At 42.7% G+C, this 18,987-nt stretch overlaps 1 protein-coding gene across 16 annotated transcripts in view; it reads left to right on the forward strand.

The window, feature by feature from the left end:
* The window catches only part of celf2 (cugbp, Elav-like family member 2), a 243,674-nt gene that overhangs the window by 204,669 nt on the left and 20,018 nt on the right, over positions 1 to 18,987 (forward strand). For 7 of the 16 annotated variants that reach the window (XM_075471887.1, XM_075471886.1, XM_075471874.1 and 4 more), the window contains 3 exons: positions 8,757 to 8,999; positions 11,997 to 12,060; positions 17,603 to 17,737. In XM_075471887.1, the coding sequence (XP_075328002.1) occupies positions 8,757 to 8,999; positions 11,997 to 12,060; positions 17,603 to 17,737 (442 nt within the window). The remainder of the gene's footprint in view (positions 1 to 8,756; positions 9,000 to 11,996; positions 12,061 to 17,602; positions 17,738 to 18,987) is intronic. The other 9 variants (XM_075471881.1, XM_075471880.1, XM_075471882.1 and 6 more) reach the window with 3 other exon arrangements.

The following is an 18,987-nucleotide window of genomic DNA, read 5'->3' on the forward strand; positions in this document are numbered from 1 at the left end:
ACTCTGGGTTGTAACCCTTCTGGAACAAGAGGCAAGAAGCAAGAGAGCAGACGCCTGAAGCGAGCCAGCAAACGAGAGAACTAGAGAGAGTGTTTTTCGCGGGTTCCGGGTTTTGACTCTCGGAGGCGGGGCCCACACCACTTTTTCAGCCAATGACATGCTTGAACTGTGTGCATGTCTGTGTAAGGTGATCTGTGCTATATGGGGATTTCTGGATTTAGACAAAGAAAACTCTTATTTCTCCATTACTCCCATCTCATAGAACATTTGTCTCGGTGATTCTGAAAACACCACATCTTGTTAAGATATGCAGATTAAAGATATAACATAGACTTGTAATATAAAGACATCAAAATAACACACATGATAAAGACAATTATGACTTTCAAAATTCAGATGAATATCTATGAAATCGTGACATATGAATAGTGAACCACACAATGTTAATTTTCTGTGTTAACAATGGGGACACTAAACAAATACCAAATAGATACCGAAGGGACATCGTTAGAAGTTAATAGTTGCATATATTGTCCATTTTACTGAGTCCTCTGGGATTTAAATGTTCAACTAATCAACACTGCAGACCACTAGGGGGCAATGTGGTTCCATCAGGCAGGTTGGGCATTTTCCAACAAGTTTGTTTCTTCGTCAATATTTAAGCCAGAATCGTACAAATTGTCTCTATATGCGTCTTGTGATCAAGCTGGAAACCTGAAAGAAATTGTACACGGTTATCAAACACATTTAATATAGTTTTAAGATTCGACTAAAAGTGAGTCTTATGAAGTCTTCTCAGTTCGTGTGTAGCCATCTGGTCGGTTTGCTGGTGAAAAGGGGTGTTAAAGTGTCAACTTTCGAGTTATGGTCCAGATAAGATAGTAAGTGTCCCACTTTTCCAAGAGTGAGTTCTTTGTTCGTTAGAGTCTATCCCAATTTTTATTGCAAGCGTCTGTTGCTTATTTTTCACTCCCAAAAAGCTTTTAAAAGGGTAGAAGGTGAACGTAAATTAGGCAGTTTCTGTCTCTTTTTCCTTTGTGGAAAGAAAATGAAGATCTGGTTTATATCCACATACGTAAACATCCCCCACAGGAATGTTGGTTTTTTGGTTTAATCCACACGGCACTGTGACTGCTACAGGACAGTTTGAAGGACCTGCGTGTGTTTTGTGCTGGTATCCAGAGCTTATTAAAGCAGTAAAGCCTTAAAAGGACACACAGAACATGTTGTTTTCGGTTTCTGAGGTTGGTTTCCGGTCCTGTGTTTCAGACCAACTCTGATTAATTTGTGGGACAAAATACGGCTGATACCTGAATCCTATTATTTAGGTAATCACTTCTTTTGTCAGGTGTTTGTTAAATATCTCAGATCACCTTGCGTTTTTACTCACTTACAGCTGTGAACATTTTTGCTTCACTTCACATCATTCAATGACATTGTTGGTAGAATTAGGACATTTTCAACTCCCTTTTAATTACTTTTTTGAAGCACTTATCAGCAAATGAACAACTTTTTGTTTCAACATGAGCAGTATTATGAATGCAGTGGGATCCTAACAAGAGCTAAAAGTGTTGGCTTGCTGTAATCAGTTTGAAGGCTTCAGTTTGTGTTGAATTATTATTATTATTATTATTATATCCTGACTATCCTTGCTGACAATAAATATTGAAATCCGAAGCCCTAAATTGCAAGCCCTGAAATTAACATTAAGTGGTGATAGCCTGTTAATCTTTACTTGTAGAGAAACTGCCTTGGACTTGTCAACAATTCCTTTTGAGTCCTTAGAGCACTCGAGTTTGAGGGGGAAATCATTTCATTCACATTTAATCTGTCTAACAAATACTTTCTGCTTTGCATGAAGTGATTCTTAAAGAAAGAGACACATAATCGAGACGTCTTACTGTCCATGCCAACAGCAAACTGCAACGTCATTAAATAAATCTACAAACAAGAAATTGTTTCAACATGATCCAGTTGAGATAATGTTAACATTATTTTTTAACCAAAGTGCATTAAGTTTAACCAAAGTGCACACAGAGTTCAGACTCTGTGTGCAAACTACCGAAACCTGCGCTCCAGTTAGCAGAGGAAAGACGGGATGGTTTGACATTTAAAGGCTCGAGTGAGTGGTAAATAAATGAGATGGGGGAAGGTTCAGAGCACATAAACTGTCTCGGAAGCAATGAGAGATTGATTTTCAAGGTAAACTGACGGGAGCTTTTAAGTTTAATTTGGAAAGCATTTTGGGAAAGATGAGACGGGACGTCTGACACTCTCGTCGCAGGTTGTCTTTGAGAGCTTCCGCCAGGGAGGTTTTTTTTCCGTCTTTTTAATAGTGGAGTTAAACTCCTGATTGAGAAATGTGTAACTTCTATCACAGACAAAAAGTTTCACCTTTTTTTTTTTGCCTGTGGACAGGAAGACCTCAAATCACAACCTGTTGCAGGTGCATGACAACTGATCCCTATGCTGTAATTACATAATTATGAATTTGGTTGCCACATTTCTACTAGCTGCTTATTGCTACGACTGCTGTATCATTTTGAGGCCATAGGCTGTCACATCGTCAGCCCTGTCTGTCAAACATAAACACACATGGAAGTTTTTTGTGTTTTGAGGAGTTTCAGAGGAATCCACATAGTGTCCTGCTAAACCCGCTCAAAGATTAATGCGTCGTCCACATATTTCTGTTTCCTCGGATGATCCAAAAGTTAGTGTAATGGGTGTAAATATATGCATCTAAGTGTGGCATGTTTGTGTATGAGATTTGTAAAAAAAATGGCACGACACAGGCAAAAATATCACTTTTGAAAGAAGCAACCCCCCCCCCACCCCCCACGTTGAAACATCTCAGGGTGAGGAGGGTTCCTGCAAGACTTGAGGCGCTTTATGTTGTTATTTCTAAGATGTGAACGTTGTGCAACATCGGAGACCGCCTGTCTGCAGCCGTGAGTTTGCCTCCGGAAATAGCTTCAGAAATGAATCGGTGCTTTGTACCCAGTATGGAGTTAATGGCACATTATTGTTGAGATATTTGAATCCGGAGACCGTTTAATACAGATCTATTCTCTGACCATACATGAGTATTCTCTTGTTGGATAACATTAGTTGCTTGCTATTGATACATCCAGTGCATTATTACATGTTAACAATTTACCAGGGACTTGAGACGGATGAAAAGTTGTTATTTGTCTTTAAAATAGGCCAATTTCAGACAAATCTGTTGGTCCCAAAGTTACTTTTACATAATATAGTTACACCCAGCACACATCTATGTGCTCTAAATGCCTAACAACCATTGCAAGCACCCCATGTGCTCTGAAATAGACAAAAAAAAGTGTAATGGATGATGGCCAGGCTGCTTCCTTCCCTTTTACTGTTGTTGAAGTTTATAATGAAAAAGCTCATTTGAGGAAGTCTCAATATAATAATTGAAATTTGCTGCAAAGAGTTGTCTTAATTGGGAACTCTTTCATTTCTTAATTCTTTCCAATTCTTTCCGTTGCCTATTAAGGTTGTAATCTTAAGGATCCTTTTAGTCTAAGCAACATTTTTATCCTGGTGGACACAGCAAATGCAGGATAATATCATCGCGAACCCGCCTTCAGCAGAGATCCGCTCCCATCCCTCCATCTCTTCCTTCAAAAGACAACAGAAGGCCACATTTAAGTTTTGAACATGCATTTCTGATAAAGACTTGCACTCGGTCCCCTTTGTGTAATTTGATCCCCGAAAAACTCACCTGTGCTGCTCAAAATTGTACAAAAGAACCCTTTAATGGCCTTAAAATGGCTTGGAATATAATTCTAAACCTTTTTCCTCATTCGGTGAGTCAGGACGTATGAATATGCAAATGTGCTCCACCCCCAGGTTTCAATACCTGCAGATTGAAATTTTGGGCAATTCAGCTTTAAATGTTTGAACCAGAGCTATTCTCAACAAGAGGGACCTAAGTTATACAAGGTCGCATGCAAGTTGAAGTATCAGAATGGTAACTTTGCTTGATGCAACATTAGAAACGCACCGGCTTGCCGGTGGGCAGACTCTGGTGGCTCTCAGCCAACAGCCAAGGGAGCCAGGTGAGCCTTGATCATCACCGTCTAGTCCTAACTTATCCTCCATTTTGGTCTTTATTTAATCGGTCCCTCACAGCACACGCAAAAAGAAAAACTCACCCAGCTGTTGTCAGGTTTGATTCTCCTTATATTTTCTGGAGAACACGTAGTCTGTCCAGCCTTTCCTTTCTGAGACTGAAGGTGGTGCTCAGCAGATTCCACTCAGAGATCCTCAGCCTTAGCATTGATGGCTGAATTTGCTTTTTAAACGTATAGAAAATATATTAAACAGACATGCTGACAAAGTTTTAAAACTTGCATTTTGTTAGGGAGGGACTTTGAGTGTTATATGCATTGTATTTCCTTCTTGTGCAATACAGTATATGACCTATATGCTATTATCTGGACCAACAGGGACTATGTGGTGTTTTAGAGTTTGTCAATTCCTGCCAATCCAGTTTAAAATTGTTAGTCGTTCATCCTGTTCTAAGGTGCACATACTAATTGTGTGCCCATCTCCCATAAATTGAACAAAAACACCAGTATATGCAGATAATTGATTGGCGCCTGGTCAAGCCACCAGGTTTGATTTCATGTAAATCTTCTTTCAACTGGAATATTTTTTACCAGACATATATTTCACCTTAACCAAGGCTGATCAGCGTGACACTCGCACAAGGTTTATGTGGAAGTTCAAACTGTTTCTAATCTGTGATGAATTATGAGCAAATCCTCTTTGGTAAAAAAAACCAAGAGGATTTGTTTCTTTGGGCAAAAATTACAGCATAAACTGTAATATTCCCTCCACATACAGGCCAATCATCCGAAAGACTTCAGCGCAGTCCATTTTTCAGGGTTAAGCAGCAGCATCAAGCATAGAGACCTGCGGCTCTCGCCCTTCTCCCAGAGCAGGGCTCTAATTCTGGGATGCATTTTCCCCTGACTCACTGGGTGTCAGCTGGAGTGATGAGATATTTAGCAGGGGAGGGATAGGGAGCTCCTGTCTCATGGGGAATGGTCTCCAACGATGAGACTAACCCTCTCCCTCTGATTGCATTTCTCTCATCGTCTCCTCTTCTTTATCTGTCGGCGGAAAGAATAACGAGGGAAAATGACTGGTGGAGAGGAGCGTAGATATGGCTGAGCCGCTGTCAGACGGGAGGCATGCTCATTCGGCCCCAAGAGGCGGTTTTTTTTTATCCTGCAAAGCCAAAGATTTTAAACAAAAACATATCTGTATTGATGGAATGATTTACGTATACCCATAGGTGTCGGTTTGCAATGCATTTCTAAGAAGTGGAAAGCGAAACACAATGGGAAGTTATTCATAATCAAGAGAGTTTATTTTTCTGTTGAGTTTTAGGAGCGGCTTTTTATGTTTGACAGCTGAGAGATGAAAGATGTGACACGGCACTCACTTTTGGATGTAGATTTAGGTTTAGTAGCCCTTAGACTTTGGATGAAGTCTTGAAGGAAAGCCAATCAGTCTTTGAAAGTTTTTCCTTGGACTTTGCCTGCTTTATCTCTCCTTTTCTGTCCAGTTCTTCTACTTAACCAAAGCCGTGTGATGCTTTTCTCTGATTTTTTTTTTTTTTTCTCTGAGTCAGACCATTTTTCATCAGGTGATTCTGGGATGCCATCAACTACAATGTTGTTCCTCCTGGACTGGTTTTCCAGATAGTCGACTTTAGCCATCCATTGTTTGTTATCAGCTTTCAAAGCTTCTGTGTTGGATTGAAGATATTTGATAGTGCCAGATGTCAAAGACTCAAAAGTGGTTTTCAACTCATCAACTTCTTTTTGAGAGTATTCTAGGCTCCTTTTGAGATCCTGTACTTCTCTATTCAAGTCATCACAGCGTTTATTGTTTGAGTCATGTATCATTTGAACAAAGCCCTTGAAGCTGTTTTCTTGTTGTTTGATTAGGTCTTTATAGAAGGCTTTTTGTTGATCCAAGAGGTCACGTACAGTTGAGAGAGAAACAGAATCCTCTTCACACTTTTTAGGTGGCATTTTTCAGATAAACAGTCAAAGATTAAACAAGAAAGTCCTACCAGTCACGTTACCAGTCACATTACCAGTCACACTGATGTTAGTTTGACAAGAGCTGGATCACAATGTTACAGCTGAAGATCCAGGCTACACACAGGTCACACTGCAGCAGGAGATGGACCACAGCGTTGAGGGTGGAGATCCAGGCTACACACAGGCCACAATGCAGCAGGAGATATGCCACAATGGTTATTGCCTGGGCATTTGCTGGGTGCTGGGCTGCAGCTGGAGCTGGAGCTGGACCAGTATGGAAACAAGCTGAAGGTAGCTGGGCCTCAGCTGGAGTTAGGCCCTGAAGGCCTAGTAGCAGTGCTGCTTCTCAGGTTGATTCACAGCAGAGGTAGAAGGCCAGGCAGAGAAATCCACTGAATATCACAATTGTAAAAGCCATCCGCAGCTTTAGGCTCACTGACCACGTTGATTGAGATGAGTAGTAAGAGAGTACCCAAAAATTAAAAACTTTTAAGATTTTAAAATATGCTATTATAGCTAAAAACAGTTGGAGTTAGGCAGGAGCTCCACACATCTGCAGCTGGAGGAGGCCGACGTAGGCAGTGCTGGATCTGTACATAACGAGAACAAATTCTAAATTGTATCTGGGCAAGTGGAGGAAACAAACATAAGTATCAGGCCTAAAAAACTATCTGCAACAGATGAACATTATCTGAAGGTGATGTCCTGAAGAAAAAGGAAAAAAAAGTGCAGCAATGACCTGACACAGGACCTGAGAGATGCATCTGGACCTTCAGTTGATCCATCTGCTGTTGATCCAATGGTGGCTGTCAAGAAGCCTGTCTTAAAGCAAGGAAACAAGGAGGCCAAATGATCCAAGAAGTGGACTGGAAACCAGTAGCAGCAGGTCTTATGGAGTGATGAATCCTCCCCAGAGCCAGGACCTCAGCACTATTGAAGCAGTGTGGGATCATCTTGACAGAGGACGGAACAAAAGGCAGCCGACATCCAAAGAAGAGCTTTGGGATGTCCTTCAAGAAGCCTGGAGAACTATTCCTTAAGACGACTTAAAGAACTTACAAGAAAGCTTATCCTAAGAGGGTTCAGGCTATGTTGAAGAATAAAGACAATCAGTTTGGTAGAATTGTACAAACAGTCTTTTTTTCCCCCCCAATTTCTTGGCATTATATAGATGAATTAGGGGTGGCTCGAGACTTTTGCGCAGCGCTGTAATGCTAAAAGTTGGCTTCTATAAAAGGCACATTCTACACCCGAACAGACACCTCCACACACTCGGTTGCACACACACCCGACACACTTTGTCTCTCAACTCTAAATGTGTCGCACCGTCTGCAAAGTAGCCAAATCCCTTCTCTCCTTCACCGAGTGCAGAGCCTGCCTCAAACTAAATGTTTCAATCAAAAGGTTTTTATCCTCCTGTGGCAGATTGCCCTTGTTTTCCAACGGATTTGCCCCCAGTTAAGCTTTGATTGCACTGTGCGCGTAATGGTGTGTTGCGATGGATTATCACTTTCAGCTTCACTGTATCTGTCATCAGGAGCGTTGCGTTTCCTTTTGTTGTTTCTAAGTGTGTGCGCGAGATGTCCGTTATGTTATTCACTCCACCTGTGTGTGTTCATTTATTGCACTCACTGATTCTCTCTCACACACACACACACTCGGACACAAACAGCAGCTCTGTGGAACAGAAATCCACAAAATTAGATCCACTTCTTATGATTCTCCACATCTCTAAATCTCCCTCTTGCCCTCTCACCCTCTCCTGGTTATCCCAATCACTCTGCCTTTTTTCTCACTCATTTACACGCACACACACACACACACACACGCCGACACACACATCAAGTCTCTCTCCATACGAGATGATGAAATAGTTGGAGAAGTCGGGAAATCTGTGTCTGGTGAAAGCGTTTTTGGACTCGGAGATAACTGTGCCCTTGTGGGGGGGAAAGAAGAGAAGCCCTCTGGCTTTGGTGTCAAGTTTCCTGTGCGACTGCGTGCGTGTCCTGCGTCGCTGAGTGTGTTAATGCGAGTGCCGGTGTGTGAGAGAGAATTTTTTACGAGGCCTTTTTAATTGAGAACAGATTTTTGGCTTTGATTTCTGTGCTGAAAGTTGTGTTTTTTTTCCTTCTCCTTCAGTGCAGAAAAACGTTCACTTACCTACTTTTATTACACACAATAAATACATGAATTATTTTTACCTATTGGGTGAGTTTTCTTCCCACTTTTATCCTGTATAGCAAACACGTGTGTCCATGTTTACAAGTCTTAACCATTCTTCCTCTCCTCTCCATTTTCCTTCTCATTTCATCCTCCTATACGCTCCCTTTCTCCCATTTTCTCCCTGTATCCTTTGTCCTCCCCTTTTTTTTTTTTTCTTACTATGTCTCTTTTCTTCTCTTCCTCTCTCCTTTTTATTATTTTCTCCTCTTTCTTCTTCTGTCCATCCTCCATCTTCCTTCCTCTCCTCATTTTATCCTTTTTTGTGTCTTACCTTCCCACTCCTTGTATTTCTTTTCCCCCCTTATTCATTTTCTCTCACATTCTGTTTTGTTCCTTTCTCCCCTTTTTTCTTTTTGTGCTGCATTCCCATTGTGTTGCCTCTTCTCTTTCCTCGTCTCCCCACCTCACCTTTCTCCTTTCCACTCTTTGCGCCTCTCTTCTCCTCCCCCACAGGGCTGCTCGTCTCCCATCGTGGTGAAGTTCGCCGACACGCAGAAGGACAAGGAGCAGCGGCGTCTGCAGCAGCAGCTGGCGCAGCAGATGCAGCAGCTCAACAGTGCGACCACCTGGGGGAGCCTGACGGGCCTGGGCGGCCTCACTCCGCAGTATCTGGCTGTAAGGGCTGCCGCCGCGTTGCCCACCTCCACCATCACCTCCTCCAACTCTTACTGCAGCCCCATGGCCAACGCAGCCGCAGTCAGTGCCCCAACTGAAAAAATCCCAAAATACTCTTCTGACCTACCGCCTTATCTTCCCTTCTTCCTTTTTGTTCTGTAATTTCCTCCTCAGCCCTCACCATTGTTCCTCACCTTTTATATTTGCATAGAAAGGGAATGAGGTGTCTGCTTCGGATTTAAGGCTGCCAGTTGATTATATTTCAAGCTTAAAATCTGTCGGAGCAAATAAAAGCATTTCAGGTCTTTATTCTGTCATATCACTATTTGAAACACTAAAGTTCTGCATGAAGTGGTGATGAAAGTCTAACTGCACATCAATCGAGTTTTCCATTCAGTTTGAAAAAGGACACAATTTAGATTTTCAAGATCTCAATAAAGAAAGTTAAGATAAGGAAAAATTTGGAAAGAAGGAAGGACGGTATAGACAAATACTGAAGGCTGAATTTTTAAAACATTGAATCATAAAATGAGCTGCGTGTTTTTCACAGACGGTATAAAAGATGCATGTTGGTTAATGGACTATCGTTCGGAAGCCCTTGAGTTTAACGCTTTGGCTGTTGCCATTGCAGAATGGAGATTTGCTGGCGTTTCCGCACGCCCATAAAAGGTAGCTCTGTCCTTCTTGCTGTGCAAAATAAGACTTTAAAGTGGTATTTTACTGCAGCAATAAATCAGCTGAGAAAGAGTCTTAAAAAAAAGTTCTGGCCAGATCAAGCGTGATGTTTTTTTTTTGGAAAACAAGGCAAGAAGTATAGTCATGTGAAAAAGAAACCAGCTTTTAGTTCGATATTTAGGGAAACAGCAAAAAAAGAACTACATCTCAGATTCTACAGGCCTCGGTTAGCATGTGTAAGTTTGTGACGGTACAGCTTTTGTTTGCAAAGCTGCATCTGACCATACCACAAGACCAGCACCGTGTTTTGGGAGAAACCTAAACGCAACATATCACCTCCTACCAACTGTCAGCGTGTCAGGTGGTGGAGGGCTAATGATTTGGGCTCGTTTTGAACAGAATGTCTGAAAAATAAAAAATAAATTGAGGTCCACTCGTGGTCCAGACTTCATATGGATTGAATATGTTACATGTTGCTCATCAACTGAGGTTGCATTTTATTTCATTTAAGATGTGGTTAGGACCAGATGATTTTCTTTAATTATGTTATGTTTGATTATAGGCTTTCGGCCGTCGAACTGAAAAAGCGCTTTCTTTCTTTTTCACATGCCTGTAACTTTGCACGAAGTACAAAGACAGCAGAACTGTCTTTATGTTTTATTACTTTTTCTTTCCCCGTCTGCAAAAAAACAGCTCTTCTCAAAGCACTGTAGAAAGGTCCCAAATCCCATCATCTGTGACCAAATTAGTTTGCAAAAAAATTGCACCCGAATCTTTGAGTTGCAAACATTTGTGAGTCTTGCAGTTATGTAGTTATTATTCAAGAGAACAGACTCCATGAATAAACAGGATTGGAGGGGTACTTAGTGGCTCATTTTTGCTTCTTATTCATAATTGACACAAAAATACAGTAAAATATTTGATACGTAGACGGGAAAGTAACCAAGTAGGAAGGTAGTATCGGTTAGTTTGCTTAAACTTTGAGCAGGCGTCGCTCCTATTTGCTGCTTGGGGAAAAAACGTTTTGCTTACATTCATGTAAGCTTTTAGCATGCAGAGCTACAATCTGCAGGCAGTCATTTCTCAGCTCGGTATGATAGCATACATTATCAGAATGTAGCAAATGCAGTCTGACAAATTTTCAGTAAAAGTCTTTATTTGAGTCTGAAGAGGTATGGAACCCTCAGCCTACAAAAAAAGAATAAAGATACAGTGTTAGAAAGGTGTTTGCATTGGAAAATGATCACACCTTTGTTTGTCTTGTTACTGTATCAAAGCCTTTTATCTTAGCATTCTGCTTACATGCTGCAGTACAATTATTGAACACCAAATGCTTTTTTGTTACGCCATTTGACTTCAGACTCAGCCGCCTGTTGTGGTTACGTTCAGGCCCCTTCAAGTAAAAGCGGAGACGCGACACAGGATAATTCTCCGACCTCAGCTGACGAGTTCGGTGGCATAAACGCAGACAACGTGAGGGATGCCGAGCAGGCGTTTTAAAGTCCCACCAGAATGTAGAGTAGCGAGGGCACAGTAATGACTTTTCCTCCACAAGGCATTGGGTAAAACCATTGAGTGTGTAATTTCCACGAGTAGGTTCTCCTCTGGACATACAGAATACACTTCAATTTAAGGATTTCCGGAAGAATTCCGAAACCCGCTGATCCCCAATTCGAATCTCTTCGGTTGAGTTGATTGATTTTGAGACACCTCATTCTCTTCCCCTTTCTCTCTTGCATTTATTGTCTCCAAACGTTTCCCCCAGACAGTTCTGGCGCCTGATACTTAGACTCGCTGCTGTGCAGTTTCTCAATTAACAACGCAAATTTCCTCTTAAGACGCACTTCTCAAAAGTCTGGGATTTCAATTCTTGACTTGCACAAGTGTGGGGGAGACGGTGCTCACACAGACATCCCCTCTCTTGTTTGATATTGATTTATTAAGGGGGGGGGGGATTAGAATTTGGCTCCCACATTCTTCTGCTCCTTCAATCCTCTATCTCAGTTGTTTGAACAGATTAAGCTCTATTCTGGAGGAAAGAAAATCACACAATAGAAACAAGATGTTAATTTGCTGTTAATTTGAGCCTTTGAAGGATGAGTTTTTGACAGCATCAGTGTTCCACTTTTGTTTGTGGAATCTAATTAGTCGGCTAGATTAGAGCTTTCATGCACAAGTTGTCTGGGAGAATCATGATGGAATACAAACAGTGTTCGCTCAGAGGAGAGCTCGTACTATATTAGCGGCTCATTTACTCATCGAGCGCAAATGCGAAAAATCACACTGCAAGTTTAGTCTTCTCTGGTGTTGACATGTGCTGAGCTCCCAGTATCCACCTAGCTCACATTGTTTCTTTTTTCCCCTTTTTTCTGCACTTGTCTCTTCCTCTCTATCCTCCTCCAGTTGCTTCAGCAGGCGACCTCCTCTGGCAACCTCGGAGCCTTCAGTGGGATCCAGCAGATGGCTGGTGAGTCGAAAATCAGTCGTTAGACTCGTTGGAAACCACAATCTACCGCTGCAGTGGATTCTTTGTTGCGCCTCTCTGTAATTTTTTTTCCCACAGCCTTTTAAAAGAGGACCAAAGAGCATAACAGATGAACTCGCGTGGTGGAGTAAGGAGAGATCGTTGCCCTGAAGATTTATTAACTGTTGCTAAGATTTGTCTTGATCTTTTAATGAGGCCAGACAAGAGTTGTGCCCAGGGCGTGTAACAGTAGCACCGAGGCTTTGTCAGGGATGGGTGAATCGCAAGAAAGGAGGAGAGAAAAAGGAAAAAGGAGCAAAGAAAATGGTTAAAAGCGGCGCGTGTCTTGAACTGCAGGCTGGCGCCATCTACTGCTGTCTTCCTGTGGAGGGTCTGTGATCTGTCATCTGCGCGTCCATGTTTCTTTTCAGGAGCGTCTGCAGATTCAGAGCTAAATTCGAGCCTCTTTTTTCTTTATCTATTTAATGCCAAAAGACTGGCAATTCAAAGGAGACAATAAAGTAAGCGAAAGTCGGTGAAATCAGCCTGCCTTGCAATGATTCCGTCCGGCGAAAGTTTGCAAGCTCTTAATGAAAGGAAGTGGAGCTGCTGCAGTAAATATGCATATTGTATTAACCCACTTCTGTATTAATCTAAGCCTTAAGCGAGCCAAGAAGCTCTCCTGTTTAATTTTGAACAAGATGAAATCTGTGTCTTTAAGAAAAATCTAATTTTTAGGGCTTGAAGCTTAAGTTATTTAAGACTTTTGGAGACCCATGGATACTCGTCATCTCCATCTTCTCTCTTGCCATTATACTTGTCCCCCTCTTCTTCAGCCCTCTCCTCTTTTTTCTTTTTTTTTTTCTTTACTTTAAGCTTCTTTTTTCCATAGATTCTCCCCCCCACCTACTGCCCTCTCCTGTCCCTGTTTCTTCATCTCCCCTTTACCCCAGCCTCCTTTGCTCATCATCATTTGCTCTTCTCTCAGTGAGGTCTCAGCCTTTAATTGAACAGTGGACGCACACAAAAGAAAAAAGAAAAAAAAAAACGAGTGAAAGAAATTACCAGGAAATGAGAAAGTGGCGAGTGCCATTTTGTACCCTCCTTGTTTTCTGTCATGTTCTCTTGAGTTGCAAGCCTCGCTGTTTTCCTTAATTTTTTTTTTTTTTGGCCTCTCTGCTGCCCGAGCTCAAGTGCACATTTTCCCTACTCGCGTACACTCGCGGTGACAAATGGGCTCTGGGATTTGGATCTGAGGGAGAGGAACGGCATCTGAGTCTAGAGATCTGTTGGTCCACCATCTGCGCTGGTAAGGAGGACAGAGTGAGCATTAGTGATTGGCAGGAGATGTGAGACAGCTGAATGACATCTGGTCCCAGTCTTTAACACGAGGAGCTGCAGAGCTGAGAGGCTTCAATTACACCAATGAGCATTCAATTAGATGCAGCCAACGCCAGCCTGGTGCAGAATGGAGCGCTCGCACACAGACGCACGCGTCCTTGCACACATATGTAGTCACACACTTACATGCTCACGTACCATCTGCACAACCCGGATACTCGGTCTCTGATGTGGGAAATAGAGTGTATTTGTCCCGTAGTATCTCCCTCTCTGCGCCTTTTGTTTCTGCTTTATTCTACTCTAACGCAGCTATTTTTTTTTATCTCCTGCCTGCTCCTCTTTCTCCTTATAGCTGTCTTGAAAATGTATGTTCAGTGAGGGAGATGGCCTTTGACAAATCCAAATAAGAACGGGTGAAGAGCTGCTCTGAGAAAAGGTGGAAAGAGGCTGCACGTAGAGGGGAAGATGGAGATGGAGAGAGAGCAAGCGCTGAGGAAGACAAGAGTCGTGGGGGGGGACCATAGAAAGAGGGAGGAAAAAAATAAATGGAAAGTAAAGACGGTTATGGAGGGATGGGGACAGGAAAAGGGAGGAAATATAGTGCAATGAAATATTGAGGAAAATAAGACAGGGGAGTGGGGGAGAGAAAATTAATGAGAAGAAAGTGGGTATTGAAGAAGGAACCAATAAGGAAAGGGAAAAGAGATAAGAAAGGAAATAATGAGGGGAAGGAGAAAAGGAAATGCTGGACACAATAGGTGGGTGATTGTAGCCAGGGATCGGGAATGCCACAAATAAAGGCAATAAACCAAAAAAGAATTGAAAGAAGGGAGCGTCTGGAAGCAAGGAAGAAGGGGCTAGAAAAACAGAAAAGATGTGGAAGTGACGAGGAAGTGGAGAGCAGGGGGAACTAAAAAAGGAAGGCAGGAAAGATGGAACGGAAAAGACTGGGAACAAGCAGGGGATTGAAGTGCAGGCAGGACTGAAGTAGAGAATGAGTAGGACAGAGGAAGGATCAGACAGGAAAAGGAAAGACGGAAGGGAATACAACACCGTGGTACCACCGCACTCTGCAATGATCATTTGTTTGCATGGTGAGGTGGTCTCAGACCCATCAGGTCTATCATCCACTTTTCAAACCCACAGAGAAATAAAATAAAAATGTATTTTAGATTATAAAGGCGTGAATCGGAGCCTTCTCTCAAGTCTGTTCTAGCAAGACCAAAACCATCTGTCTTCCTGTTCATTTGCTGCATTGCCTGCCATATATATATATTTATATATAAAAAAAAAAAAAAAAAAAAAACACACAGCGTCTGGATTAATGCGAGCTCTGAGCATGTGTTCGCAGAATTTGATAGAAGGAGTGACGGCTGTTTTTATTCCCGCCTGGCATGGAAACAGAAATCCATTTCAGCTTTTGATGCGTGACAGAAAATTGGAGAAAATTACTCTGAAAACAAGATTGGTTTGGGCTGTGGCGGCGCTCCTAAGTAGCACACGCGAGTAAAGAAGTCGCACACATGCAAACACAAATGTGCTCGCTCGTTACTGCGAGCACACGCGACCGCTGTTTTTATTTTTCCTTTTTTTTCTTTTTTTTCCCCACCCTGCAACTCTTGTTCATACCACTCACACATTTCTCCGGCGGCAGCGCCTTCGACAATCTCAAAACAAGAGCGGAGTGTTGAAAGGCTGGGAGCCTCTTTCTTTCTTTTTTTTTTTGATGCATTTAATTTACCAATCAGAGCTGTGAATTCAGCCATCTGTTGTGATTGGCTGTGCTCAGTTTGGCTGTCTGGGTGAAGGTTATCTTTGTGTGGAACTTCAAATCATTCACCACGGTGTCAAACAAGATGGATCTTGTTTATGGCGTCTTATTTGTGTGTGTCTTTTCGTAAATATGTGTGTGCGTGTGTGTATCCCCATGATACTGTATATACAACCAGACTGTATATACGACACATAGACCCCACATTGACCACCCTCTAAAGTTTAACAAGTTCATGAGTCAGAGGACGCCTCTCTGTGGTAAGGCCAAGTTTTTGCTTTGATGACTGATTCTGTTTGCTTGATACTGACTCCTCATATAATGCTCACACTTGCATTAACACACACATGTTCATGAAGAGAGGTGAGAGGTTGAGTTGTACCCACAGAGGGGGTTTTATAGCCTGTGCTTCAGTATCATTTAGGAGTTGGCATGTAGTCATTAATTATGCTCAAGTACAGGCCCATATGCTAATGTCGGAGAACAGGGTTAACAGTGAAATGCATCAGTCTGCAGGAGGCCAGGATACAGTGAGGCTACTGAATGGATAAGCTGTACGGTTTGGATCATTTTGCATCATAACTGGAGCCCCACTCACAAGAACAGATTTTTGTCTTGAGGGTGTAAACTCTTAGTTTCTGTTTAACTGTGATTTTGATTGCAGGGCTTAAAGCTCAAATTAGGGAAATTATTTCCAGAAAACGTTAATATTTATGGTAAAATATTATTTTAATGGGAATCTGTTGGCTTACCAGAAATGCAGTATCATAGTTCTGAACTGCTTTGTCCCGTAAATGAGCCATTTATTATCCGGCGATGGGAAATGTTTCTACGGAAAGCTCAGAGCGAACAAACCAAAACGCCGGCTCTGGCTCTCTTTGTTGCAATCTGCACTTCTGCAGCTAGATGTCACCACATCATACCAACTAGAACTGGAACTGGAGGGGAAAAAAACCAAAAGCCAGTGAATCTAGGCATGTGGTCTTTTTTTTTTTCTTTCTTTCTTTTTTTGCTTAAAATGGTTTCTAACTAGGTGAAATGACACAAAAATATCAGAGGCAGCCATAATAAGAGCTTTAATAATACCTTAGATTTGGCTCCCTTTCTCCTTTTTGAATAACAAACACTGATAAAGAAGTAATATTGTATTTTTTTTTTTTTTTTTACGTAATATAATATATATATTTATATATATACATATATAATTTTGGCTCCACGGAACATTACGGTAAGATAGAAAGACATAATGGGGAAAGTGCTCTATGTGCTTTTTGTGGGTTTGTTTTTCACTACAATAAATCCAAATTGCAGCTTAGGAAAGGTGCACTTGGATTCTCAAGAGTTTCCCTTTGCATCTTAACCTCATGATGTTTACAACAAGAGCAAGGAAAAGTGATCTAAAAGAGGATGTTAGTTTTTTTTTCTTCTCTTACTTTATTTATCCACGCTAGGCTGTAGAAACATGATGGTGCAGCTTGTAAAACTGATTAAATAGGACTCTGTTTTCTCTGGATTTCAGTGGCTCGTTCTAAGATTGTAAAAGCACACAGATACTTCATGTGAAACTAAAATGATGAATAATGAATTGCATTTCTGCCAAGAGATCCCCTGAATATTACACAGTGGTACTTCTGTAATGTAACGCTTATGTAAAAGAGTATTTTAGGAATACATTTTTGGTTTATCTGCAGGGATAAAGCGCATCGTCAACAACAAATAAGAACTATAATTGAGTATTAACCTAAAACGTCATTGGCCATTGCCGTCATCCTGAGGTAGATTTTAAAAAGCCACCTGTCAAAACGAAAAAAATCTAATAGGAGTCGGGCTCCAGTCATGACCCAATAATGCTGGCATAAAGGCCCTTATTCACTTGTTAAACATTTATTCATACACATGAAAATTAGCAGAGCAATGTAGGAATTCTAGTTTAATGAAACATGGCAATAAAGTCCATAGAAATATTCAAGGAAGGTCGGTTTCCTCTTCTCAAAGCCTCCCCACTGTTTGAACAGAAAAATCTCGGTTTAACCAAATTATCACTTTATTTCTGCTTCCAGAGCAGCTCTGCCTGTGAAGCAATTCACCAAACCCTAAAACCGTGCAACAGCTGCTTTTAGTTATTTAGACACATTGGGGACTTATTAGCGAAATCAGCTGCTGTAGTGTTTACTTTCACACTCTACAGATTCTTCACTTTTGCAAAGATTTTTTTTCGAGCTGTCGAAAGAGATAAAAGCAGGAAGCGGTAAAAAAAAAAAAAAAAAGGGATTTCCAGGAATATATGTAAAGGGAATCCACGCTCCTCACTGGTTCTCCTGTTCCGGACGCCAAGCCTCAGTTTTGTCCTCTGGTACACTGTCCCGGTCCAACCAAGGCGACACCAAGCCGCTCCCCAGGTTTGACACCACCCTCTCTGGCTCCTCTCTCCAGGTATGAGTGCTCTGCAGTTGCAGAACCTGGCCACTTTAGCGGCAGCGGCGGCAGCGGCCCAAAACTCAGCCAGCCCCTCCACTGCAAACCCCCTGTCCTCCAACGCCGCCTCCCTGGGAGCGTTGGCCAGCCCAGGTAACACCGCAGCCACTCAGGTTGTGGGGGTCTGACGTCGTGTTGTGGTTGGGGGGGGGGGGGGGGAAGGGAGGGAGGGGTGGGGGTGCCCAACGCCTGCCTCCGCTCTCCACCGTTCTCATTACCAGTGTTGTCGCCCCATGACCCCGGCACATCACCATCAGGCAGTCACCGTTGCCGAAACATCTTCATTGTTTCCGATCTTCGTCAGTGTTGTTGACCTCCTCCCCGGCGCATTTCCCACGGTGTGTGCATCCACCATCACCTCACACCTTCATCTTAAAAGCGACACCGTGCTGTTGTTGTTGTCGATGCGCCGCCTTCCGGCGCCCTCCTGTCTTTGGGAAACACCCCACTTCCTCATCGTGTAGCCCACGTCATCCCATGACACACGCACTGTATATGTGTGCGCATGTTTGTGCGTTTCGTGCTTCAATGTCTCTGTCAGGTTCAGGTGTGTGTACTTCTGTGTTCTATTTCCAGTGATTTCTTTTCTTGTGCCTCACCCCAGCGGCTCTAGAGACCCATGTAGAGCAGCAGTTGTTGTTTCCCGGTGGATGGGGGTTTGTCTGCACCTCTGTGTGTGTTGGTATTGTCCGTGCTCGTAGCTGTGGGTTTAAAAACCACCAGGTTGATGTCTGAACCTTGCTCGGGTTAAGTATCACCACCTTTAGATCTTCCTCTACCTTTTCCTCCCCACATTGCTCCATCCTGTCTCCCTCCTCCTCCTCCTCCTCCTCCTCTCCTTGTGTTCCTCCTCGTTGCCCTCATCTCCTGCTGCTGCCCTCCTTTTGACAAGCTCCCTGTTTCTGCTCCATCTTTCTCCCCCTCTCATGTCGGCTCGGCCTCGCTCCAGCAGCGCACTCCCAGCAGAGCATGAATATGAAAACCACCCCCCCACAGCCGCCACTCTTCTTCCTCCTTAACGCTCGCGCCGCTACATCCCACTTTTGAATGCCCGTTCTTGTCCCCTCTCTCCTCCTTTCCTCACCCCTTTCCTCCATACTTTTCTCTCTTTTATCCTAGCCTCTTTCTCTCTTTCTGACTCCGAATGTCGGTCCAACCTTGAATAGTGCACACTCAGGTTGAGCCACTCAGTGTGAATGAATGGCGCTATACTGCATGTGTCAATGAAACGGAAAACGTCACACCAGTTTGATAAATATAGACAATTCTGCATGGAGACAGGCCAGCGTCTTTGTTTTTGCACTATGTGCTGACATAATGCTCCCTTTGCCACACCATCTCCT

This window comes from Odontesthes bonariensis, chromosome 8 (assembly GCF_027942865.1).
Source record: "Odontesthes bonariensis isolate fOdoBon6 chromosome 8, fOdoBon6.hap1, whole genome shotgun sequence".
Lineage (NCBI taxonomy): Eukaryota > Metazoa > Chordata > Actinopteri > Atheriniformes > Atherinopsidae > Odontesthes > Odontesthes bonariensis.